A 27,011-nucleotide genomic window follows, 5' to 3' on the forward strand; every position below is an offset into this window, starting at 1 on the left:
CAAACTTACATTATGCTATAATCAGGTCTGTATTAAAAATGCTGAAATATAAAAGTTTTATGAAATAGTGGTACTTCTTAATTGAGCAGGGTCTCAGATAGCGTTCCAGTCCACGAGGGTCGTCCCTGACCTTCTGAGTAGGTCATTTGTCTTGGAGAAGTGTCTGCATCCAAAGAAGCCACGATCAGCCGAGTATGGCGATGGGTGGGACGTCTGGAGGACATGATGGTATCTCTGGAAAACAGCAGTTCAGTGGAATCAGAACTAATTAATGTTAAATATAGACTTATTTGAAAGACTTTAAAGACTTAAATTACTAGAAAAAGAGCAAAATTATTACTTCACTTGTATGCTCATTGCAGCCCATTGTTGTAAAATATACCTAACCACAACATAATTTTTTGTGATTGTGAATATACACTTTTTTAAATTTAATTACTGTACTTAACTTCAAACTACACTTTGGAATGACTTTGGTGGCTTTTAAATGTGCTGTATAATAATGTATTCTACTCTTCTCACCCTGTCTATGATGGAGCCTTTCCTCTGGGCATAGGCACCCCACAGCAGGAACACCAGGCCTCTGAGACTCCTGCTGAGCCAATGCACCACTGCATCGGTGAAGGTCTCCCAGCCCTGCCCAGCGTGGGAGCTGGGCTCATGAGCCCGCACTGTCAGCACGGCATTTAGGAGCAAAACGCCTGGCAGCATCAAAGGAAGATGGGGGGGGATAACTGCCCTTTTTAAATTAGATTAATTAATGCTATTTAATAACACATCAATAACACACCAGTCATGCAATAACAATAATACTGAATGGACCACTGGACCAATGAACATGAACACATTCTGGGCACAGATCTTTGTCAATGTGTAGCAGGTAATGCAGGAAGTCATGTGTAAACTTTCACTGTAGCAGCTGCAGGTACAAACAGTACCAATAGGGGGCAGTATTGACTATGTAAGATATCTGGGGCTGATCTGGGATATGAAATGTGCTATACAAATGCAATGACTTGACTTGACTTGACTAATCTGTTTTAGTCAGTTACTGCCCTTATTCAGATAAGGGGAATTCTCTCCAGAGCAACCTGCAGAGCAAATTCAAATTTAGTAACAGGTTTGTTTGTGTTCACCCAGGCTAGCTTTATTCCCTACTTCAGAGCAGTGTTTACCTTGTTTAGCCCATCCAGTCAGGTCACCATGTCCAGGGTGCTTGAAGTCCTTTATATCAGCAGCAAGTTCTGCATAGATATTCTCTAGACTGAGGGGTCACAATAACATCACCATCTAAGCCAAGAGGTAACATTTTCTATTTCAAAGTTATATAATGTAAGTGTTTCTCCATAAAACGACTCCTATGCTTGCTTCATTAATAAATATTAATAACTGCTTATAACCTAGGGGGGGACCTAGAGTTATACCTAGGGGGAGGTGGACAAGGCTTCTCCACACTGAAGCATAGACCATGGGCCTGGCCTGGGCGGTGGTATGGGTCTTGACCAAGGATAACAACCTTTACCTTCAACCACATAAACAAAATCTGATGTTACTGGTAAAGTTCTGTGTGTCAGAAAGACATCAGAATACATCAGAGACTAAATGATCTCATAATGTCTGTCTTCTCAGATAGCAGGAAAATGTGCACATTTGCAAACTAGACATCATGTTCACCAATCAGATAGCTGTGTTGTTTTAAAGCCTAATGGACTGAGGAATACATGCCATGCTTGTTAGGTTAAATCAACAAGTAACTGTTATATTAATTGTAACTTTTTTAGATGAGCATGTTAGATAACAATATTGTGTAGGCCATTATTATTGGTTAAGATATTGGCATTCATCTGATATTTACACATCAGTTTTAGACAAATAGGCTATCCATTTGGAATATGCCCAGATAAGACCACCAGTTAAAAACATTTAAAACCCATTAAAACCCATAGCTATGGGTAGAGACTGCTTCATCAGTTGAACCAGTTGAAACCAGTAGGATGTAACTGGTGTCTAATCAGAGTGACATCCTACTGGTTTCAACTGGTCAGGTAGCCACTGCCCATAGCTCTATGGGTTTCAATGGGTTTTAAAATGGTTTCAATTGATGGTCTTAACTGGGCAAACCAGTTGATTCCAGTAGACTATGGAGTATCAATGCTAGATCTCTTCCGGTCAGTAGTTGTCTGAGCCACGTTTATATCAAAACGGTATGCTAAAAAGTAAATCCAAATAGCATGGCACCATGGCCATCTTTTACAAGCAATTTTCACCTTTTCAATGGCACACAAATGGGTCCAAGAGAAGACTTGTTCTGGGACTGGATACACCATGAAACGTTTTCGCTCCAGCGCAATGAACGATGCCAACTGAAATTTGAAAAACAAATTAGGCCCGGCCAACACATTGTTCACAATTCAGATTAGCCTATTCTAAGTCTATTGAAGGCAAAAGTGTCAAATAAATTAACTGAAAAGATTCAACAGAAAGTACCTAATACCTTTGTGAAGTATGATTTAGAAAATTCTGCACCAAGCTCTTTTCGCCAGCTTTCCCCAATAGGTACAGAAACATTGCTGGCTGCTAACCTCTGCAGGGCAGCCTGGCGTCTCTGCTCTATGAGAGCAAGTTGCTCATGAGTCAGATCTGACATTATAGGACCAGTTTCCTGGGAGCAATGAAGAAACAATAAACAAACTGGAACTTTAATGAATATATCTTGGGTCACACTTTACTTGACATTGTTATGTTTGAGTTAGAATTAAGGGTTCAGTTTGGTTAAGGTGGTGTTCAGTATTTAAACAACAGTTTTAACGACTAAGCTTGAATTACACCCTCTATAAAGTATCTGTAGGTGGACTATACAAATAAAGTGCAACCTTAACTTTCCTGTTGTGTTTGTGGTCAAATTTGTCCGATTGACAATTATTTTCTTTCAAAAAAGTTGTTAATTTATTCCGACTATCATGAGGCATCTGAACACACAAAGCAAATTTTGATCATTTTTATAACAACGTGGGTGTTTTATTATGACCGCCGCGCTAGCGAAGCTAACGAAGCGGTCATATAATGATTGTCAAAGTTTTTTTTTTTTTTTTTCCCCGTCATCTACTTCCTGAATTTTTGGTCAACGATACCCGGGACACGGTGCACATGAAATTTGGTGGGTATGTAGACTTTTACGGAAAAATTTTGTTTCGTCCCCGGGGGCCTGAGTTGCCTATCTTCCTGTTCCAAATACACGCTGTGGGTCCATTAAAATGTCAAAGTCAATGTTAAAAGCTCCCTAATATGGATTTCCATTATGTTATGTAGGCTACTTTCAAAATAAATCTTGTAAATATTAAAGTAAACGTAATTAATACACTTACAATGAGTCTTCTGCTAATGTCTATCCAAATTGAATCAACATCAACAATAACAATTGAATCAACTGCCCTATATCTTTTTTAGCAGCTATCATGCTTTTTTTCCGTTTTAGAAACCACATCTGCATTGTCCACAAATCTTACCTGGTATGTAGAGAAAATATCTGTTATGACTCGAGATATAATCTAAACTTAAACTAATGTCATTGCATGGACTTAAAATGTAATGTAATTGTGGTGTAAGCGAAGTGATGTGTCTTCCTTGGATGACTGAAAATGAAACTAGAATCGAGACGTTGATGCAAACTTGCAGTATGCATGAACAGCTGTACACAAAATAGGCAACTTGCACGGCCAGATGGGGCACAGGCGTCACAGCTTTGCAGAGGAAAACTGCTCTTTTTAATTTGGTGCATAAGAGCAAGCAAGCAGTTCTAATATCACTTAGGCTGTGTCTTACATTATCTGGTGATATGCCTGTATGACCTGTAAACGGTTTGAAAAGCAATAGGAACTTATTCAGGGCACCAAATGTTTAAGTTTACACTTGATGATAAAGTGTTATATGCACAAGTCCAGTAGCCTACCTACTGTGTGCTCTCTGGGTCACAGCTGTTACACCTAGGTGTGTCAGACTATTATTGGTGTACCTCCCTCAGGTGGAGTAAACAATCACCAGGAAACAGGTAGGGGTGTGTTAGGATTAGAGCACCCTCCTTTGCTTTGCTAAGCAGTCACTGACTTCCTCCTAGCTGCGAGCATTTGACAAACTGGCCTAACCTGTTGCTGAGATTGAATCACTCTCTATCTAGTCTGCTGTAGCAGTTCCTGTCACTCTTCATGTCTGTGGAGAAATGACTAACTGGGATACCCCTTCAAGCATCGGCTACCACCGATGGAAGGACACAGACAGGTATGATGACAGAAATGAGGTATTGGACTATAGGCTAACAGCTGTGCTGAGGGGTATTCCAGAAAGGAGGTTTAACAAACACTGAGATAAAACTTAACCTCTGGGTTGTCTGAACCTGTGGCGACTAAACTCGAGCTGTCGGTTCCAAAACACCGGTTACCAGTTAGTTCAATCAACCCTGTGTTAGATAACCTAGACTTGTGCGCGTTCACGGCGAACTTATAAAGGCATCATCTATTGAGAGTCGAAACCATGAGTGAAACCGGCGAAACGAAGAGCACCGTATTTTTCAGAGGCGGAGTAGTCGAGGCTTACAAGGAGGAGAGAACTGTAATAACAAAAAAAGAGCAATACTTAAGCGTCTGCGTCCGAAACCTTGCTTGGCAGAGAATAGCCTAACTGACCGTGTAAATGCGTACGTTTAAGATAGCCTATTTAATGTCTATCTTAAACTAGCCTACCTTGTCACAGATTGAGTGGGCCATAGAATTCTTTGATAATCCCAAATGTAATTTTCTATTTAAACCGCGGTTCTGCAGCTGTGGCCAAGTTAAACTTTTGCGCCTCCATCATCGGAAGGGTGAAGAATGTAGCCTATTGGACACATTTCGGTGCACATTTGGAAAATGTAATAAATGATGGTGACCTGCCAGTTGGTGAAACTACAATGTAATGATCCTCGTGGGTTTGTGTCCAGGAAAACGAATGAAGTTGCGCATGAACTGCTTTAGCGCAAGGCAAACTTTACGCCATTTTATCCCAAATTCCATCGGCATTAACCAAACTAGTGACAACACGCATATACCTGGCTGAGCTGTTGTAGCCTAGTCTTAAACTTATTTATTCATTTTCTATATGTTTTCCCTTTTTTGTAGCCTACTGCACTGTAATTATATCTTCAGTGTGTCTGAGATGTTTTTTGTCCATCCGATGTCTGGTGAGCCAAAGGCAAATGTCCACTATGGTGTTGGCTAGCTAAGATTTTTTTTTATTCTATTCTAATCTATGCGTAGCCTAATGTAGGGATGGAGTCGAGAATGCTTTTCAAGTAGCCAAATTTAGGATTCAGCGGAAAAACTATAGCGCTCTTGAAAAACTCGTTTGGAAAAGAAAGGATGGGCTATCATGTGATATCGTGGTCTTTTCGCCCTCTCATGGCTAATTCCACGGATAAATATTACATGATTTTGTTCTTCTTTGTCAATCGGACCTTCTTCAAAATGAAACGTCATTGCGTTACAAGTGTAAAAATAGCAGCGTGGTTGAACATGCTCTGAAATAACCGAACATAATTGAACATAACCTGAACAAAACCTACCCCCTACTAGGTTAAGTTCAGAGCCTATGTTACCATAGTTACTTACATTGCCTGATCATTTTTGAGCTTTCTGGAACCGAAATCCCGGGTTTACCGTTTAGCCTGGGTTAACATACCCAGTTAAGCCAGTAAACCTGCTTTCTGGAATACCCCCCTGGTGTTTGTTTTATGTTGCTTGCTGTGTCATGGGGGTACTCAAGTAATTGAGTTAGTGTGTAACTTGTCACAGGGTAGGTGCAGGCAGAGTCCTGCAATGGGTCGGGTATCCTTGGTGCTAAAACGGGTAAATTATGACGTCCCTAAAATTTACGGGCGGGTATGCGGGCGGGAAAATAACTCCTTGCGGGCGGATACGATGAGAACCAAAACAGTATAGAAATAAAACATCATTGAAAAATATGTGAAATATTTGTATATCTAAATTACCATTACCACATCGCAAATATGTGTTTTAGTCAACGATACGACACTTGACCCATCACATCAGTACTGCGACTTTTGAATTATTTGTTTGATGCATCTATGTGTGAAAACATTAAACAATATAACCGTCTCGTAGTTGGAGCGCAAGAGAGTAGGCTACAATGGATGAAGTCAAGGTAAAGTTGGCTAGTGGCAGGCTCAGGATGTTTTTTTTCTTGTTCTCTTTGTTTCATTAACAGGTCCATTTTATGTAGAATAATGTTCTGATGCAGCAAGGTTTGGGCTATGTTTCGTTGTTGTAAGGTTTATCCCTGACGCAAAATGTAAAAAAAAAAAGGTCGCCCTTTTACATGCTTCAATTGTGCGAGAAAAAAATAAAGCACATTCATTTGAATGATTTTAGCTTGTGTGTGATTTATCGCGGGCACGGGTCGGGTAACGGGCAAAATATTAACGGGTCCGGGCGGGTGCGGATTTAATTTTAATTATCACCACAGGTGACGGTTCGGATCTGGTGCTGAACTTCTCGGGTGCGGGTGGGGGCGGGTCTAAAAAAATGGACCCGTGCAGGACTCTGGGTGCAGGGATGGCCCAGGGGCCCAAGGGGTCAGGGGGCCCTGAAGCCCAAGCCTATGCATGAAATCATTGCCTCAATATCAACAAATCAGGATGTAGGCTATGAATCTGATTGAATTTAGTATTGGCCATCCCCAAAATGCACCAGAATACAGGAAATCACATCAAACAAATTAAACATTTTCAGGGGGAGGACCCCCAAACCCCCCACTCCCACCTATACGACAAGGGTATAGGGGCCCAAGGGGCCCAAAAGTTCATAATCCGCCCATTGGTAGGTGGTAACCTTCCTAATATGAGAGCCTCAAGGCTTCACTCTCCTAGCAAGACATAGCCAAAGGATATTTACCAATTGATGTTATGCTGCCCAGATTTGGCACTAAACCACACACCGACCGGGTAGAAATGAAAATAGGCAAAGTAATACATCATGCTGAGACAGTTTACTCTTGTGGTTCTGTTTTCAGTTTTTTATTGTATTTTATTGATTTATTTAGTTCGGAGGTTGAATTGTAATGTGAGGAAGGGGGGCGATAACAAAGTAGCCTACCTCAACATGCAGCCACATAAAGACTTTGTATCTGGCTGTCATTGATATGTTAGTCAGTAGGCCTATGGGTTGACATAAAGTGATTCTTATTCAGTCATGTCACATGCATGCATTCTTTCTTTCAATATTGAAAGTATATTACCTTTAAGCAGCATGCTGTTCACTTTATTTGTTCATTTTGATAGATATGTAGGCTATTCATGGGTAAAGGAAGCACACAGGAAGGACACTTCTGTTGGCCAACATGGTACTTTCTCTAATCAGTTTGGTCTGCCTCAGTGCAATCCAGTGAACGTGTCCAAAACAGAATGCAAACTATTGCAATATTGTTTTTTAAAGGCACAGTATGCAAGATTTTCACCTTTATGAAGCCAATTTGATGGTAAATGAACTTGTAATAGGCAAATCTTAGCTATAGCTATATGATACAGCATAGACTTAGCGAGTCCCTACCGAGAAAACCAACCATGCAACATCCAAGAGCAGCTTCCTACTCTTCCAAAATAATACAACTTCACAATAATAATACAACTGCAGGTTTGTGTGTGTGTGTACACTATGCAGTGTTGGGGTCGTTACTCAAAAAAAGTAACATTACTGTAAAAAAATCCCTTACATTACTTCTTTACTCTCTATGAAAAGTATGCACTACATTACGTTCCTTTACGTTTCAAACATGCGGTTGTCCAGCCTATGCTTAAGAAACATAATCTGGATGCAAAATGTCCTAATACTGTAACTTCCGGCCTATCTCTAAACAACATTTTTGGAGAGGGTGGTGTTAACACAGCTGCTTCCATACCTCAACTCAACAGAGATCCTAGAGCCATTTCAATCTGGTTTCAAAGCCTGTCACAGCACTGAGACAGCCCTGTTAAAGGTGACAAATGACCTGTTGCTCACCCTTGACTCAGGTGATAATGCCATTCTGGTCTAGTTGGATCTTAGTGCTGCATTTGACACTGTAGACTACATGGTACACAACCCACTTGACCAGTGGGTTGGCATTAACTCATGTTTTCGGAGCTTTGTCCTAGAGTGCCAGCAATCTAGACCATTGTTGATGATTTTTGTACAGCCACAGCATATTCTGTGTTATAGCTATGAACACATGCAATAGCTCAATTAAAAGGTGAGACTTTAAGCTCTCGGCGGGTGCAAACCGTGTATTTCTACACGCCTCTGTTCCTGAGAAATCCCAAGCTAAACAGTGGCTAATTTTCCCCAAATTCGCTGTTTTTTTCTAGAAATTGAGATGTAACGTCTTTCATGAAATATGAAGTGTTGCCTGTTACTTATTTGTGTGAACTTTCCGGGAAGTGATCAGCGAGACCTGGCGAGACTGCCACCTAGTGATAGACCCACGAAAATGGCCTGGTTTTGACCTGACGTGCATGCGTCACTGATTCGACCAAAGCGGCAACCGAGTTATGATAAAATGTCCAGATTGTGCGTTTTCATGAGTTTCACGATCGTCATATATTTTAAAAGAAAAGTAATAAAAAAAAAAGCTAAAAACGTAATATTACGTTTTTGCCACTCAACGCATGGGAAGGAAATTACGTTTTTGGCACTCAATAAGTTAAGGGTACAGCTCAACTGGTTTTACTCCTACCTTCACCAAAGATCTTTTTTCATTTCATTCATTCCATTTCTATGCAGATGACTCCCAACTGTACATCCCACTTAAATCAGGCAACTCCATGCAGCCTCTTTCAGACTGTTTGGAAGAAATTAAAATCTGGATGGCTAATAATTTCCTTCAGTTAAATGATAACAAAACTGAAGTTATTGTTTTTGGGCCTTCAAAATCCAAAAATTCCATCACTGCCAACCTTGGTCCCCTTGCCCCCTATGTGAAATCCCATGCACTGAGAAGAGACTCAGATGTAATAAACCCAGAAGAGGCTCGCGTCTGGTAGTCTTGAGAACGTTCACCAGTGTTTTGATTTTGGCCTACAGAACGTTCGGTAACAATCCTACAAATCGCACCTTTAATGTCATCAACGTTGGTGTTACTGAAGTGTTTTGTTGCTAGAAAACCATATACAAATGCCTCCAATTTTATCGCGATTTTCAGACTAATAACTGAAAAACTAAAGATTGTACACATTAACTGAACGAAGATTACAGCAATACACCACAACTTTGTCACTAGAAATATTATCAAAATATATTTTTTGCTCAAACGATCTTAGTTTATAAATATTTGCTCTTAGAACAGCCTGGACGAAGTCAGCCATGTTTTCTAGGTTTCTGAGTCCTAAATGGACCAATGAAAACCCTTGTTCCGCCTTCTTCATTTGCATGCAAGTGCGACATTGCGCACTAGTTAACTAGTGGCCAGTGTTACTTCCCACTAGTTAACTAGTGGCACAAAATGCCAGCCGTTTGTGTATTTATTCAAATTCCACTAGTTTACTAGTGTGAGGGGCTTTTTTCTCCTGCTAGTTCACTATGGCCAGTGTTTTGTCCTCACTAGCTAACATGTAAAGCTCAAAATGCCCGCTGAAATGCATTATAATGCAGATATGCCCACTAGTTAACTAATGAGCATATCCTGTTCCATTACTAGTGAACTAGTAAGGCCAAACATGTCAACTAGTTCAGGGGTTCCCAAACTTTTCCACAACAAGGCCCCCCAAATACCACTAGGTTCTGGCCAAGGACCCCCTTATTAAACCCATTGACAATACTACGGCAAATGTAAAAATACATTAAGCTAATCCTAATAATTATTTTAGCCACAAACACTTCACGATGGAGCATACAGTACGTAAAAAAAATATTTGGGGCTTTCTGCTATATGAGAGCTATCACGACTATTATTCCCAGTCATTATCATGGAAAATATAATGTTCAGATATGCGTCACATTATTATAATGGCATTGTACAACAACCCTCATAGTTATAGGTATATGAAATTTTTCAAATGTATTTATTTGTTGCTTTTGTTTTTCCCTCCAACTTGCTGAGGCCCCCCTGGAACCCTCTCGCGGCCCCCCGGGGGGCCCCGGCCCCCACTTTGAAAACCACTGAACTAGTTAACTAGTAAAGGCCAATTTGTCACTAGTTAACTAGTAAAAGTACATTTTTGCATTACAAGTGAACTAGATAACTCCAAAAACAGCCACTAGTGTGTGTGTCTTGTGCACACTAGTTAACTAGTGAGCTGCTTCACTGCCACACATGCAAACTAGTGAGACTTCAATTGTTCCACTAGTTAACTAGTGGACAAAAATGGCCAGCTTGTTTGTGTTTTTAGGTGTAACTTGTTAACTAGTGAACAAAATATGCATGCCACTAGTTAACTTGTAAGGCCCACATCACCCTTTACATGTTAACAAGTGATCATTTTGACATCTCACTAGTTAACTAGTGGGGCTGAAATTGCCATCACTAGTTCACTAGTGGGTGTTTTGGTGCACACTAGTAAGCTAGTGACACTTTTTAGACCTCACTAGTTAACTAGTGGGCATTTGTGTCTTCACTAGTTAACTAGTGAGCAGTTCTGACTAGTTTACATGTAAGTGTCACACTGAAGCCACTAGTTTACTAGCTAAAGTTACTTTGGCCAGCATGTTAACTTGTGTGCTACATGCAAATGTTGTGGGTGGGATTTTGTGAAATTCTGCGCTGTGATTGGTTGTCATGTTCTATTTGGACATAGGGAGCCGATATAAAGCCTCAATTTCCAGAATTCTCTGCCTCCTAATTTGAATTCTGCGCCACTAGTTGACTAGTGTGAATCTTGTCTTGAACTAGTTTACTAGTATACATTTATGACCTCACTAGTTAACTAGTTTGGACAAAGGATGCATCAACTAGTTAACTAGTGAGCCTGCTGCCATCACCTAGCTAGCTAGTAAGCCATTTATGGTTCACTAGTTAACTAGTGACATTGACCTACTCCAACTAGTTAACTAGTGAGGAGTTATGCCTTCACTAGTAAACTTGAGCACATTTTTGGCTAGTTAACTAGTGTGGTCCAAAAGCCTTCATCTAGCTATCTAGCATTTTTGCCCTCACTAGTTAACTAGTTGACATTTCTGCCTCTCACTAGTTAACTAGAGAAGCCAGAAATGTGTTCACTAGTTAACTAGTGAGCATTTTGGCTCCCACTAGTTAACTAGTGTGCATATTTTGGCCCTCACTAGTTAACTAGTTCACACAAACATGGCTCACTAGTTAACTAGTTGACAAAAATGGCTTACATGTACATGACAATTATGCCTGATATCAAGATAGAATCAGAATAAATGATCAATTGGCTTGCCATAGAAGCTAGGCTGCTCACCAACACAAAAAAGCGTGAACATATTACACCTGTCCTAGCCTCCTTGCACTGACTTCCAGTCCAGTCAAGGATACCATTTTAAATACTGCTGTTGGTTTTTAAGGCTCTTCATGGCCTGGCCCCCAGCTACATGGTTGATATCATTCATCCCCATGTAGCCCCCAGGTCCCTCAGATCCTCCAGCCAAGTTCTCCTCCATGTCCCACGGTCCCAGCTTAAGCAAAAAGGTGACAGAGCCTTTGCTGTTGCTGGCCCTCAGCTGTGGAACCAACCACTTGACATCAGAAATGCCCCTTCAATCACATTATTCAATATCAGGCTCAAAACGCACCTTTTTACATTGGCCTTCCCTGTGTTTTAATTGTTTTACCCTGTTATGTCTGTAATTAAGTGTTGTCTGTTGAAGTCGTCTTAGCTTAAATCATTGATCTGTAGTAGGCCTATGTGTATTTACTTATCTATTTTATTTTATTTTATTTTATCTTATTTTATTATTCTTAGCTAATGCACTAGGCTACAGCACTTTGGTCAGTGCGAGCTGTGGTTAAATGTGCTCTAAAAATAAACTTTACTTACTTACTTACTTACTTTTGCGCTGCTGCCCTGCTCGCGCACCCTCCCTCATAATGTTAAATGTTGACACCCACACAACTTGTAAACAATTGAACTTCTTTGAGTGAAGTGTGCTCGTGAGTTGCGCACCTTCTGTCATTAATAGCCTACTAGATGCTCTTGTTCACATTGAAAAAAGTTGCAGTCCTAGCTTGTATAACACCTTGAAATCTTTTTGGAGGCAATTCCTGGTTTGAATGACTTCAGACTAGTCATTAGCTAGTTGTGCACAGTTTCCCGCTCTCCCGCTTAAGCTAACAAATACTCCGATGGGTTTTATTTTTGGGTAAGGCTATTTGCACCCCTGGTACAATTAGCAGTGTATGCTATTCATACCATGGTGCAATAAGAAGTGAATTCTATTCGTACCCCGGTGCATACAGCAATGTGTCCTATTAGTACCCCGTCTGGTACAAATATCAATGTATGCTATTCGTACCCTGGTGCACACAGCAATGTGTTCTATTAATACCCTGGTACAAATATCAGTGTATGCTATTTGCACCCCTGTGCATTTATTCTGGTATATTGATCACACAATGTAATAATAATAATAAAAATAAAAAAAAACAAGCAACATGTTGTTACGTAACAGGGTGTGAATAGCTCAGCTGTGTAATAGACACTCTGAATAAGGTATGCTGTTTGCATCAATGTACAGTTAAAAGTGGATGCTATTCGTACCCTGGTGTTGTTTCGTACTGTATGCTATTTACACCCTGGTGCATAAACTAACTAATTGTTGCAATCAAAACTTCCATTTGAGAACCAATTTCTTGTTCAAATTGCGCGCCTTCTCTCCAGAGACGTTTGTATACATGCACACTCACTCTGCCTTAATGCATCATTCAGGATTCGAACCCCGGTCTCCCACATGCTAATCCTAGTCCGTGACCACTACACTATCTTCTGTAAACTAACTTCTGATTAACGAATTTCTGTTAACTAACAAACTGACGGTTGTATGTGTTCACTGAACCAAGATTATGAAAATAAAACACAACTTTTCAATCTAAAACTTAATCTGAACAGATATTAGTGCCGAAACCTTTCAGAATTCTTCACTTTCTGCTGACGAAAAAAATGTCCGCCATGTTTTTTGTGCACGTGAGCAACGTTTTTTTGTTGTTATGTCACAGGGTGTGAATAGCTCTGTGTGGCCAAGGCTATTGGTACCAGGGGTGTAAATAGACACTCCGTTTATTTTTTGTGAGTGTTCTTGTCTCCCTCCCAGAAGATGCACACGCATACACACACACACACACACACCAATAGGCTAACGGCAATGCAGTTTAACTTAAATAAGAATGCATTTTGAACGGCAGATTTTTTTTTCCTTCAGGTGCATATTTGTGTTTTATTTTTAGCTCTTATAAACGGCCTGATTGGAAAGCAAACAAGTATCATCTAAAGCCGAGAAGGAGAATAGTCATCTTTGCTCACACACTGTTAGTAACTTGTGATTACTGAATTTAGCTACACTACACTCTTAAAACGAATGTGTTGAAAATAACACAACTTGCGATCTCTGTGTCTAGATAATAATAGGCCTACGTTTATTTTATTTATATTTTAGGTATAGATAGGAACAACACATTCGTTTTAAGAGTATACTCTTTACTGACAAATGTAATGTGATTACTTTGTAACACGTTACACTCAACTCTGTAATGTAGGTATATGTCGGCTGCTTAAAAAAAAAGGCAATTATTCTGATACATGTCAGTAAGGCGGATGGTATGACGTTTGGTTGGTCGATCGGTTGGTCGCTGAAATGGACGGTCGGAAGGTTTTTGGTACGTAGTATCGCCACTTCTACATTTCACTCTATACACCAATCCGCCGCGAACTTCATGGGCGCTGCCATCTTGCCTGCCGCCATTACTGCGTGCCTGCGGAGTGTGACGGTGTGACACTTGTCAGTGCCTTCTAATGGCTTTTCAATGAAAGCATCCTGTCAGAGAATATCAAATAGGAGATCCTGCTCATGAAAAAATGTCAGGTGAAAGGGAACATTGGGTAGATGTCAGGCAGTGTGGCAAAACTTACCAATGAAGGTAATTTATTGACAACATAATGTATTAAGACGTGTATTAATTAATGACAACAATAAGCCGAATGCTATCATTAGTAGCTGTGTTGCTAATATCACAAGCTTCAGAAGTTGCAAATAACTATTAGCCACGACCACTTGTAGCAGTTAAATACATGTTCTTACAGGTATTCAGGATTATTTTATTAATCGTATGTATTTCATCCACTTTTAACGCACATCTTGGTCCTCCACTCCACAAGGAACTCTGTGTAATCCGTAAGCCTGTAAACATGGGCACTCAATGTGCAACAAAGGTTTGTGAATTTCACAAACGGTTTAATTCTAGGTCTTCTTAGTGTTGTTAAAACAGCCGACCACACAACACGCTTTTCCTGGCATCACTGGACACCATACGTACTAAATAAAAATTAAGAAAAAGAAGATTTCGCATCTACAGCTAACGTCTGCTACAGCCGCCTACAGGACCAACACATTACTTCGCTACTTCCTTAGCAGCAAGGCAACGCAGTAATGGCGGCGCTGCTTTACTTCCGTGTTTCGCCGGATTTGTGTATAAGCATACCTGCACTTTTTCTTGCATGCAGCTCCTAAGTTGCCGCTGGACGGGTGCTCTTTTCTGTCATCTCCAAATCAGGTTCCGCGTACCCTCTGGGCGTACTTTTGTAATTTTGTAATTTTGAGAACACACTGGATATACTTGAAAGCAGAGGGACGTTCGATTAGGCTACTTGTCATTGCTCCATGACCTTGCAATGTCTGCATCCATGGCAAGCCGTTTTAATGTTTAATGGCACATCATGCAATTTGCCATTAGAATTATGCCTAGAAGCAATGAAACTACAGATATTGATAATACAGTGAAATATAGTTAAAATTTCATGTACAAAATTGCCTTATCAATTGAAAAAAAAAAAAAAAAAAAAAAACAGTTTAATTTTTTTCAACCATTGTTTTGGGCATTTTGTTTCCTTTATTTTCTTCTCGGAGTACACCAGAATCCTTTATTTACATGTTAAAATCCCATAATTTTCTTCTGGGGGATTGCAAATATGTAACTTTTTTCAGCCCTTCTCAGTTTGCAGGTTTTTTCTTTTTTGTTATCAAGTTTTTTATTGTATTTTATAATTCATACAAGCAACAAACAGAAATACATCTAAGACAACAAATAAGACAACATACAACATTCAATCAACCACATTCCCCCAGGTCTTGCTCCCCCCGCCCCAGCCGAAAAAGAAAGAAAATCGGTTAACTGAAACAGCTCAACAAAGTTGATAAAATTATATGCCAAGTTAGGATGGAAGATGAAAAGAAAAGAAAGTTTGCAGGTCTGTAAATAGGCCTAAGCAAGCACACAGGGATTCATCACCAATATCTCTTAGTATCTTTTATTCACTGTAAAAATTAAGAATATAGTAGACTATTTGATGTCTCGATACCAGCTGATACGCTGATATCGATACACCCTATATTACATGTGAATGATGAGTACTGGCCCTTGTGTATGTGTACATGTGTTTGAGTTTGTGTGTGTGTCTGCTTGTGTCAGTGGTAGGATGTTCTGAAAACCAATAGAGGCCCAGCTGTAACAGGTTTCCTATGGTGTGGTTGGTTGCAGTTTGTCGTTCAGGCATGGGGCAAGCAGGCTGTCCTCCCTCACAGAGGAGGAGTGTGGAGATGATGAGATCTACGTCCAAGCTGTGCCAACTGTTCAGGAACAGGTAGAACTCGGGGATGGACAACAACCTGCTACTAGGAGACAAGACAATGCCAAAGTTGGTAAGCAACATCCATCTAGGACAGAATAATGCAAACAAGGTTCATGGCGTATTTATGGTAAATGGACTGCATTTATATAACGCTTTTCCACTCCTCCGAGCACTCAAAGCGCACACCGATAGCAGAGGCTGCCATGCAAGGCGCCAACCTGCACATCAGCAGCACTTTGGGTTATTGTCAGAGTCGGGAGGAGTTAGACGACTCTACTTCCTGAGCTACTGCTCCCTATTTAAAAACATTACTTACAGTAGGCTACTATATAAACCAGGCCAATTTTCTTATCAGTGACAAAGCAAAGATTGTGTTTCTTAACATTTTGAAAACTCATGGATGGACCCTACAAGACAGGGGTTTAGTTGATCACCTCGCCTCACCTCACCTCAGAGTCATGTACCAAAGTAGGTAAATAATCTAAAGATTTGCTTGTGTGGACTTAAGACAAAGCAATCTTTTGTGTCTGTTATGTCTGCTGCTTCTAATTGTAAACCCAGTCTTAATCAGACTACAAATGGCATGCAAATTTGTTAGTGATAATTCAATTTAAGGAAAGCAATGGGTGACATTTTGTTTTGTCCAATAGGTGGCAGCAGTATTAATCTGACTGTCAAGGCTTAGTTAAACTTGTTCCACTTCACTCCCCAGATGTTAGTCTCATTAGAGGTTCTGAGAGACTCAAAGCCTTCCCAAACATTTCGCTGATATTGTCTTCAAAGAATAAATATTTAGACAGGGAAAAGCGGATGATTAAAATTGGAGTAAAAATCCAACTACCACTAAAGAGACACTACTGAGGAGCTGGGATCAGGTGTTTCACACACAGCTGACAGCCATTAGGATCTCAGACTTGGGTTGCTTTAGTTAGACATCTCTGAATGGGTAAGTGGATGATTTACCCTCTGCTGTGCCAATGATGGATTTTTTTGGCATGTCGATTGATGGCATAAACTGAGATTTCACCATCTGAAAAAGGGCTCCTTTATTTAGTCAAATGAGAGATGATGAGCACTATCAACCCTGCTTCACTTTTGCCTTGACTCTTGTTTTGACAAGTTTGCTTTGATATACTGTGCATTGTCCTATTATAAGCCTATTTCTGTGGAATATGTAATGAAGATGTAATATACTGTAGTTGTTAGGTCTTGTTTGATTCTGTTTTGAGAGCATGTTTATTATACAACTAAGAGTGTTGTTGTATTTCAAACTTTTATTTTGATTATATTCTTAAAAAGGAACACCTGCCCCCTTGTGTTCGAAATGTCATCCCAAAATTGCAAGGATCTTTTAGCCTGGTTAGCACGCAGATCTTCTCAATTGTAAGTGAAAGTGGGTTATGGAAAAGTTTAATTGACTTATGACTTCCAGCAGGGGCGTAACTAACAGTGAAATTAAACTTAAATTGGTGCATTAATCTCTTACCAAGTTGTTTCAGAAGTGTAGTGTGTTGTTTCACAAAGGTTTTAAATGTAGTTGTTTGGTCAATTCCAAAGAAATGCACATCCATGCCAGATTAGTGATTGTATTTGCATGCCCGTGGTTTAGAGACATTGGAAATGGGCTTCAATGGCCTCTTGGCCAGACTGTCCTGCAGAGCTAATCCTAAATTTGCCAAAGGTTCATATGGGTGTTCCCAGGCTAAGGATATTTAGTTCAGAGACACTGAATTTCATGAGACACACACACACCCCTCACACTGACTAAGTTATGTTCTCACAGATACATTCACTGTGGAAGAGGCTGTAGAGGCCATTGGATTTGGAATATTTCAATGGAAGCTTTCTATGCTCACTGGAGTAGCATGGGTAAGACACAATGACACAATACATGCATACACACACACACACACACACACACAATTGAAAATATCCCAATTATTGCTAAGTAAACAGCTCTTCGTATTCATTTTTGACCTGATTTTTATGACAAGACAACATATAGAAAATGTATGAATTTCTCTCAGACGTGTTTATGTGATGTGGTCAGATGGCTGACGCCATGGAGATGATGATTCTGAGTATCCTGGGCCCTCAGCTCCATTGTGAGTGGAGGCTGCCTAGCTGGGAGGTGGCCTTCATCACCTCCGTAAGTAACATAATATTGCTTATTCTTATTAAGATGACTTGATAGAATCAGGGGGATAATCCCCTAATTATATGAGTCCTCTTCTCCTCTTCTTATTTGTCCCCAACCCCCTTCCCCAGGTATGACCGGGTAAGGGAAGGATAAGGCTCAGCTGACGTTTTTGACATGATATACACTCAGTGTCATTGTTTGAATTTGTTGTTGTTGTTGAAATGTATCCCCGGTGTTTGAATAGGTGTTAATGAAGCACTGTGTATCGCTGGAAAATGTTTTGTTTGGAAAAGCATATTGTTGTGAAGTGAGCATTAAACCTGTACCCAGGAGACACAGAGATCTACAAACATCATAACACACTCTGAAATGTTTATCTCCGTGACTTAAAAACAGGGTTATATTTAGCTCTATCTTCTCCGTCGCTCTTGGCTTCTGAATAAAAACATACTGCAGTGCCATAATACAAATTATTTTTCAACATGCTCTTGCTGGCTGTGATGTGGTAGATTGGTGATTTTGTCCTAGATTTTTTAATAATACCATCTAGCCTCATGAAATGTTGCTTTAACCCACTACATACTGTACACAAGGAATGAAGTGAAATGTATAGCTCTAATCAAAGTTTTCATTTTACTATTATCCTGTAGTTTAAGGATAATGACCAAACATTCATTTTCAAGAAGCACAGCTATTCTGAATACATTGAACATTACTAATACTGTTGGTCCCAGATGACAACTGTGCCCACTGTATAATTAGGTGGTTAGAGAGTAGTGAATAATGTAATGTGCTTTTGTTTGCTGTATTTCCTTTAGGTTGTGTTTATAGGAATGATGCTCAGCTCATCATTATGGGGGAATATCTCTGACAAGTATGGCAGGAGACTGGTAAGATCATCTAGCTATGTTAACTACAGTGTGTGTGTGTGTGTGTGTGTGTGTGTGTGTGTGTGTGTCTGTCTGTGTCTGTCTGTGTGTCTGTCTGTGTGTCTGTCTGTCTGTCTCTCTGTGTCTGTGTGTGTGTGTCTGTCTGTGTGTGTGTGTGTGTGTGTGTGTCTGTCTGTCTGCTTGTTTGTCTGTAAGTGTGTCTTTGTTTATTAGTGTGTAAGTGTTTCTCTGTGTATGAGTGCATATTTATTATTTGTGAGTCTGTGCTGTTGTGGTGATAGGGTTTGATCCTGTGTATGGTGTGGACGCTGTACTATGGTCTACTGAGTGCCTTTGCTCCTGTTTACGGCTGGATTCTCGTCCTGAGAGGCCTAGTCGGCTTTGGCATCGGAGGAGCACCACAGTCGTGAGTCTACTCAATAGACTGAATTTCGCCTACATAAAGGACCCAAAAGCTTTTGGGTCCTTTTTGAGGTCTATACACTTTCACACTCTCTTTAAATCCCCTAATCCAGTCTGATTTACTTTTTTTATTTGAAATGACTGATGGACAACATATACTGTACAATAGTTTTTGTTTTTTTAATCCTCCTCAGTAACTACTGAAAGGACAATGTTTGAAGTGCTGACTACAAATACAATCATATTTCATCTGTTAAATACGGAGTCTGATATTATTAATAATGAAATACTATTGCAGTTAATCAATATTAGATATTTCTTCTCTCTCTTCAAGGGTAACACTATACTCAGAATTCCTTCCAAGCAAGTCGCGAGCCACCTGCATAATGCTGATCGAGGTAATACAAGCTAACAGCGTCGGCCGTTTTTATGTAGCCTCTCTCAACAAATGGTTTATGAGACATTCACCTTATGCTATAAACCTGCATCAAAAACATCTACTCTGTTTGCAAGACTATGGTCTATGCGGTATCAATAAGTTGAGACAATGAAACAATGACAAGTATTTTTTTGAAATATTAATTTTATACTATGCGGTATCAATAAGTTGAGACAATGAAACAATGACAAGTATTTTTTTGAAATATTAATTTTATACAAAAAATGTTATATGTCAAAAGTGAAAAGATATGATACACTTTAATATCAGAGCGTGTCGGAGATCAATGTCGGAGATCAGTGTGCCCAGATTTATTTCCAATTCAATACCATTATATACACTGCTGACAAAATATTAATCAATCACACTTTGGATCAGTATCCTGACATTGTTTGCAAGAACTGTCCCAGATTTTGTAAGTAGTTTGACAATGGAGAAAAGGGTGGAAGGTTTCAAAAAATGTGTGTGTTTTGTATGTGTACATACTGTAGAAGCACATTGTGCTGTATTCTACCAATGTGTCTCCTGAAAGAATATGTGATAAAATTCACAATTAACAATTCAAAAATTACAATTCCAAATTATCTGTGAAGTTTCATTTAAACTATTTGACAAGTTTCTTGGTGTTTTAAGCCCCCAACGTTGTTTTCAAGGCAGCGCTGCCAGGAAGGCGCTATGGTTAGGCATGGGTTAAGGTTAGGGTAGGGTTAGGGTTAGGATTAGGTGCCTTTAAGTCAACGGCGGCAGCGCTGCCTGGAAGATGACATTGGGGGCTTGAAAAACACCATCGAGCCTTTTACAAACAGCAGTGTTATCCTAACACGTCCCATGTAATGTCCTCCCCCTGCTGGCAGGTCTTCTGGGCGTTGGGTGCGGTGTTTGAGGTGCTGTTGGCCATGCTGGTGATGCCCACCCTCGGCTGGCGATGGCTCCTGGCTTTCTCCACAATACCTCTGGTGCTCTTCACTACATTGTGCTTTGTAAGTTATCAGAGCCTATTATCAGTGTTGTTTTATGCCTTTATAACGCCGTTAAATGTTTTATAAATGTAAGCAGGAGGGCTATGCAGTTAATTAAATTTTGCATTTTCCAACTATTACAAAAATAAAATTGATTATTTTGCTATGTTACATTGTATTGTTAAAAATACAAGACAAAGACAAGACTAGACTAAATCTGGTCAATACATGGGGGATATTTCCACAGTTGATGATGAGTAATAGTGTCAAATAATTGATGAATGATCAAAAATTATGGCTTATTACATAATAAATAGTTATTGTTACTTTGTGTCAATGCCCAGCACAATGTGTTTTGGCCCATGCATTCTGTAAATATGGCTGTTTGAGATGTTTGTCAAGTCAAGTTTATTTATATAGCGCATTTCATACACAAACATAAAAGGGCAATGGTGAAAGAATAGTTTAAAACGTAAAGATAAAAAATAAAAATAAATGAATCACTGATTCATGTCCCGGATAAAAGTGTGCCTGTCTTTTGTCACAGTGGCTTCCTGAGAGTGCTCGGTACGACGTGCTGACAGGCAACAGCCAGAAGGCACTGGTCACTCTGAAGAGGATAGCAGAGGATAACAGGGCGGAGTTGCCAAAGGGCAGACTCATAGCCAACAGACAGGTGAGACGCACCTTCACACTGAGGTGAAGGGTTACGGCACCGTAGGGTTTGGGTACTGCTGGATGTCTCAGACTATATACTGTAAGAGTCATGCCGTTTTAAATCCGTTGCAGAACCGTCTCAGATTTTGTTCAAACCATGTCTATATCAAGAATGGGTCTCAAAACCAAGGCCTGCAAAATATTTCTGTTCAAATCTTATGTCTTCATATTATTTTCAGCCCTTGAAATCACTTGTTTTACCGCCTGAAAATCACATTATCTGGGAAGCAATGTTTAGGCATTGAAAAATGGAAAGTATTATCCATAGCCAGCCCAAACTTTGTAGAGTGGAAGACCAACATGTTTTCAGTATGACTGAACCATTAAAAGTTTGTACGGCATTCTCATTGATTTTCTACAAAGCCCTAGATTTGGAAAAAAGTGCAAAAGTATAAAGACTGCTGTATGCATTTGGTATCAATGATTATTTTTTTCTTTACATGGTATATTTTATTATTGTTGTACCAATATTTGAGCTCTCCACACATAATGGACTTGAAGATTTTAAGGATTAAACAAGGGGAGGTTAGCCTAGAAATTAAGATTAAGGATCTGGTCATGAATAATGTAATGGCCTAACTCGAGGGGCGGCACCAAGCATGCATCTGAAAATCTCACTGCACGCAATTGAATAACACTATACAACCAGTGTTTACTGACTGATTCCGGACTTCAATGCAATTGGATAACACTATGACTATCATCTGTTTAGCTCACCTCTGGCCCACCTATATCAGATACACCGATGTGATTGGTTCCTCGCGATACAAGAGACAAAAGTAACATGTGCAACATGTTGCCAGAGTGACTTGCTGAGCAAATTTAAATTTTGCTCCCGCAACAACTCTGGATTCCCAGGATAAGGGGAGGTTGAGTTTTTCGGTCATTTTCATAGGATTAAAATGGTATATGGGGTAGCTAGTTGGCATTTGAAAATCTATGTGAAAGTAGCTCAGTTTATGGGCATTTAGTGTACAAAGTGCTAATGTTGTACCATAGATAAATATATAGAGTAAAATAATTGTTTTCCCTCAGGATCAAAATGAAAATGCACAGGTATACAATGTAACCAAGTAAGTCTATTTATGTATGAATGAAACATGGTACATCATTGGCACTTTATACACAAAATTACTATATACTAAGCTCTTCCCACTTTGATTTATGTGTTACTAGCTGCCCCACATACCATTTTAGTCCTAATAACATTACCAAAAAATGCAATCACACCCCCATAAGACTATGACCACTAATCACTGATAATGGTGACCGGCATGTCACCACATAGCTGCATGATGATGAAAACTTTATTACGATGGAAGAAAGTGAGATATATTTGTCCCTGGTGCTTTGTGCATCATTATGTGACATCAACACACTTCTTTATACAAACTGAGGAAAATGAAAATATAATATGAAATTGTTAACTTAAACTTAAAAACTACATTTAAATGGCCATAGCTGACAAAGTAGACAGACTAATAAACAGACTGCTATGCTGTGGCAAGTCATGATTGTGTAATTGTTGTGTGTGCCTGATTTTTTTATGTTGAACTCATTCAGGATGATCGTGGCAAGATACAGGACCTCTTTACTCCTGAGTACCGCATGACCACTATTCTTCTTTGGTTCATCTGGTAAGTTTGTCTTGTGTAAATCTCTGACACTGGTATGCGTTGTTGTATTTTCAACCAGTGCATAAACTGTATCCCAAAATGTTATCGCTTTCAGGACTGATTGTCTCGTCCCTGCAGGTTCGCCAATGCTTTTGCTTATTATGGTCTGGTCCTACTAACAACAGAGCTCTTCCAGGCCGGTGATATATGTGGAGGTATGTCCGGTATGCTGGGGTCTGTACTGTTTGTGTCCTGTTCTTACTAAAGGACCAAGGCCGTAGCCATGGACTTAACATGGGGGGCAGGGGGGTGCAACATCTGCATGTGCTTTCTGGGTATGCCTCGTGTGGCTATATTACCATGGTTACCAGGGATAGAAGGTTGCATAGGTTGAGTAAAGGAGGAAACTGCATACAGTACCATTTTCCAGCTTGTAACAAGTGATTATTTTGCACAACACTGAGTAATACTACTGTAGCCTAACCATTTATGTCTTGATATTAGGGGGGACATTTTGAGATTTTTTTAATATTGGGGGGGGGTCCCCCTGAAAGTATATTATGATTATGGCCTGAAAGAACAGTTCAGTTCATTCAAGAACTTCTCCCTTTATGGATATGTTAATCCCTTTAAGAGAGGTCCACTAGGTTTACTTTTCAATCACAATGCATAAGCCTTTTTATTTCTGTAGATGATAGTAATTGTACATAACCTGACCTTTGCCAACTAAAATATATTTGGTTATTTCAGTAAACACAGCAAGAGCCAAAGTAGAACCTCGTTGCAGTTTAGAATGTTCCTACCTCACACTAGATGACTATAAAGACCTCCTGTGGACGACCCTAGCTGAATTTCCAGGTGTGCCCTGTGTATATATAAACCTGGTGAACTATAAAGATATAGTATATAATACTGTATATGTATATAGCATATATATATATATATATATATATATATATATATATATATATATATATATATATATATATATATATATATATGTATATATATATATATATATATACTATGGGTCCTAATTTGAATGCTGGGCAAAGTGCAAAGTCAGTCTATGACCAAAGTTCTTGTGCATGAACTAATGGCCTCTTGTGGCGTGAGACAGCTTTTAGCTGACCCACCGATGTAAGTGCTTAGGGTCTTTCTCATGGTATTAAATTTGAAACTAGATTTTGTGTAGTTATTATGAGCGCCTCACGGCGAAGTGGCAGTCATATAGGTTTAGTCAGAGTTTTTTTTCTTCCGGATCAGTAATTTTGTGTCAACGATTCCAGGGACACTTGGAAACTTTGTGGGCATATAGCCCACAAGGATGACACAGAACCATTGTTTTGATCCACCGCAAAAATTGCAAGAGTAGGGGATGGAGTAGGAGATGGAAACAAACTAGACATTGCACTTTGCCCAACATTTAAATAAGGGCCCTGGATCTTTGAAGAAATATGATGGAGACAAAGCTAAACTGAATAGAGTTAACCCTCCTAATTAAAAGTGATCATTTTTGCAGGGCTTCTTGTCATCCTTTGGGTGATAGATCGAATCGGTCGAAAGAAAAGCATGGTGATGTGTTTCGTAGCATTCTCAGTATCTATCCTGCCCCTGTACGCCTGCATTGGGAGGTCAGTCCAAAAACGTACTTGCATATGATGTTCCAGCTTATGTTGACGATGACATGTAAGGGAAATATAGACTGATACTAGTATGATTACACATCTACAAATTATGAAGTGGGAATATGAATTAATTCAAATAACAAAATGGTGAGTTAGGAGGGTGTCCATCTGTTTTATCACCCAGTCATTCTGGCTCAGCTTATAAGAACTGTGTTTATTTATGCTGTTATGGTAGCTACTGCAATTCTGAAAAGATGTACTGTATAGTACATTTACATTTAACGCAACTAGTCTTACTGATTTCCTCAGTTTGAAAAGCCACAGATGCTTAAAAACAAATTATGTTTATGATGTTTATGTAAATTAAAATTATTTTGTACAAAAAATTCTCCTGTTCTCTGCATCCACAGGACGGCTCTGACCATTTTCATCTTCATTGCGAGAGCTTTTATCACAGGTGGATGGCAGGCAGCATATGTTTACACACCTGAGGTGAGGTAATCTCGTGTTCAGGCAGTAATCGATCTCACACTGAAACGTACACTGTTGTAGAACCTTTGAAACATACTCTGTTATAGAACCATCTCCTTGTGTTACAGAAGCACCACCAAATTAAATCTTCTCAACTTGTTTTTACATCTCAAGATGGTTGCCATCTGCCATCGCTTAACATCAATCCAAGAGGATACTCCACAGTAACCGTTCTTCCCCTCTGCAGGTTTACCCTACAGTAACAAGAGCTGTTGGCATTGGAACCAGCAGTGGCTTTGCCAGAGTTGGTGCCTTGCTTACCCCATTCGTGGCACAGGTATACTAAGATATTACAAAATAACTACCCAAACATAACTCAAATTTGCACTAATGTAAACTGCACTGACATATTTGCACTGATCACTGCACCACCAGACATAAACTACCTCTATCGTCAATACTCATTCAGTCGCTCTTTAGACTCAAGTCTGTGTTCATAATATTCTGTTTGTCTTTTTGTGTTTATTACTGTGTATTTATATGTTTTATTGTATAGTCTTTTATATTGTGCTAATTATTTGTGCACTTTTATGGAGCTACTCTTTAAATCTCATTGTACTGTGTATAATGACGATAAAGGCTTTCTATTCTATTCTAGTCTATTTATATGTAGACTTATTAGAGAAGGCAAAACTTTATTGTTCTTGCTATATGTTTTGGTTTTTCATTTCCTTTTTTTTTGCAGGTGCTACTGAGGTCATCCGTCTACCTGACGCTGTCTGTGTACTGTGTTTGCTCTTTACTCGGTGCGGTGGCAGCTTGGTTCTTGCCCATCGAGACAGCAGGTCGGGCCCTACAGGAGTCCACTCAGCTTAATAACAATGGCCCCCAGGACATGACCAGTCTTCCGCCAGCCTCTCAGGCCAGCCACGGTACACAGAACGGCCACTCCCAAGGACCATGACGTGTGTGTGTGTGTGTGTGTGTGGGGGGTGGTATTCTTATAAAGTCCTCTCTGGAGGATTAGTTGGTGATGTGTGGACAGGGGAACTCTGAGGACATTCTGGGAGCACTATGATGAGGCTGCTGTGCTGGTTACAAGCAGGTAATGATGGTGGCTGCTGTGGGTGATGTAGGTCTTTGCTGGTTTAAAACTGCATCTGTTTCAGAATAAGTTGTCATCTGCACTGGGACTGGGATATCCCATACACTCAGCATAAAGTGGTATGTGGTTTTGCCTGATTCAGCCAGTATGACTCTATTCACTTGTAGCTAGGATCAGAACAAGTCAGCGTTATTGTTATTCCAAATCTTCTGTTTATTTATTTATTGTCTGTTATGATGTATTTAAGTCAGACTAAGAATTTGGCTCCGTCACTTGGATATGCAATTAGCTTTCAGTAGAGTTCTTGTTGCTGCTGTTTACAGCATGTGCTTAGTCCCCATGAAGAATACATTCTAATTAAACATATGCTTCAAATCACTGTACTGTAATCACTTTGAAGAGCGTCTGATCAAAAATCAATAAAGGTATAATGCAACAGAAAACCATTTTGGATTTGTTTAATTCTTGACTGACACATTATAAACTGCATGTAGGCCTTTTACTCCATTTTATGCTTTTAGCTCCGTGCACAACTAAAAGCTTAAGTATTCAAAGCTTTCAAGCAAACCATGGACAACCAACAGGCACCCTATTCGAAGATCAGAGATATGCTTTCTGCTTGTATGAGCTAATGGATGGATTCAATTTGCTTTTCCATTCCAGCACATTGTGACCAATTTTGATTGGTAAACAACACATCATTTATATTAATTGGGTTTAAATATGTATTCTCATGTATTCTTAACTCGTCGTTTTAGTATAACAACGATCATCATCTCTGGCTCTTTTGCCCATGGACAGCGTTTACCCCACCGCTCCACACATGA

General features: G+C 39.6%; 2 protein-coding genes across 6 annotated transcripts; one reads left to right on the forward strand and one right to left on the reverse strand.

The window, feature by feature from the left end:
* ungb (uracil DNA glycosylase b) lies at window positions 1-14,869 on the reverse strand. Of its 3 annotated transcripts, none has more exons than XM_048258519.1 (7): window positions 14,671-14,869; window positions 2,495-2,662; window positions 2,268-2,363; window positions 1,425-1,522; window positions 1,176-1,264; window positions 523-734; window positions 1-234 (listed from the first exon to the last, which is right to left on the reverse strand). In XM_048258519.1, exons 1-7 carry the CDS (start codon window positions 14,686-14,688, stop codon window positions 94-96), a joined length of 822 nt encoding a protein of 273 aa, XP_048114476.1. In that variant the 5' UTR covers window positions 14,689-14,869; the 3' UTR covers window positions 1-93. The 3 variants fall into 3 exon arrangements, with proteins under 3 accessions (XP_048114476.1, XP_048114477.1, XP_048114478.1); XM_048258520.1 differs by having other exon boundaries at window positions 523-701; window positions 14,671-14,867; XM_048258521.1 differs by lacking the exon at window positions 14,671-14,869 and adding an exon at window positions 5,640-5,718.
* LOC125304337 (synaptic vesicle 2-related protein-like) lies at window positions 4,164-26,069 on the forward strand. Of its 3 annotated transcripts, XM_048258514.1 has the most exons (16): window positions 4,164-4,275; window positions 15,727-15,887; window positions 17,601-17,686; window positions 17,868-17,966; window positions 18,776-18,847; window positions 19,129-19,253; window positions 19,584-19,647; window positions 20,543-20,668; window positions 21,195-21,323; window positions 22,928-23,001; window positions 23,119-23,195; window positions 23,731-23,838; window positions 24,503-24,614; window positions 25,019-25,100; window positions 25,327-25,416; window positions 25,825-26,069. In XM_048258514.1, exons 1-16 carry the CDS (start codon window positions 4,217-4,219, stop codon window positions 26,041-26,043), a joined length of 1,683 nt encoding a protein of 560 aa, XP_048114471.1. In that variant the 5' UTR covers window positions 4,164-4,216; the 3' UTR covers window positions 26,044-26,069. The 3 variants fall into 3 exon arrangements, with proteins under 3 accessions (XP_048114471.1, XP_048114473.1, XP_048114474.1); XM_048258516.1 differs by lacking the exons at window positions 4,164-4,275; window positions 15,727-15,887 and adding an exon at window positions 16,311-16,763; XM_048258517.1 differs by lacking the exons at window positions 4,164-4,275; window positions 15,727-15,887 and having other exon boundaries at window positions 17,613-17,686; window positions 17,845-17,966.
* The last annotated feature ends 942 nt before the right edge of the window (window positions 26,070-27,011 follow it).

Source organism: Alosa alosa, chromosome 12 (assembly GCF_017589495.1).
Source record: "Alosa alosa isolate M-15738 ecotype Scorff River chromosome 12, AALO_Geno_1.1, whole genome shotgun sequence".
Taxonomy (NCBI): domain Eukaryota; kingdom Metazoa; phylum Chordata; class Actinopteri; order Clupeiformes; family Clupeidae; genus Alosa; species Alosa alosa.

What these genes read in the sequence shown, in the direction of transcription:
- ungb (XM_048258519.1), bottom strand. An exon ending in CTAAATCATACTTCACAAAG is followed by an intron (nt 2,364 to 2,494) that starts GTATTAGGTACT and finishes TTCAAATTTCAG; the next exon opens with TTGGCATCGTTCATTGCGCT. An exon ending in ATTTGTGTGCCATTGAAAAG is followed by an intron (nt 1,523 to 2,267) that starts GTGAAAATTGCT and finishes ATGTGGTTGAAG; the next exon opens with GTAAAGGTTGTTATCCTTGG.
- LOC125304337 (XM_048258514.1), top strand. Translation starts at nt 4,217, where the DNA reads ATGACTAACTGGGATACCCCTTCAAGCATCGGCTACCACCGATGGAAG. An exon ending in ACAAGACAATGCCAAAGTTG is followed by an intron (nt 15,888 to 17,600) that starts GTAAGCAACATC and finishes ATGTTCTCACAG; the next exon opens with ATACATTCACTGTGGAAGAG. An exon ending in ATTCTTCTTTGGTTCATCTG is followed by an intron (nt 23,002 to 23,118) that starts GTAAGTTTGTCT and finishes TCGTCCCTGCAG; the next exon opens with GTTCGCCAATGCTTTTGCTT.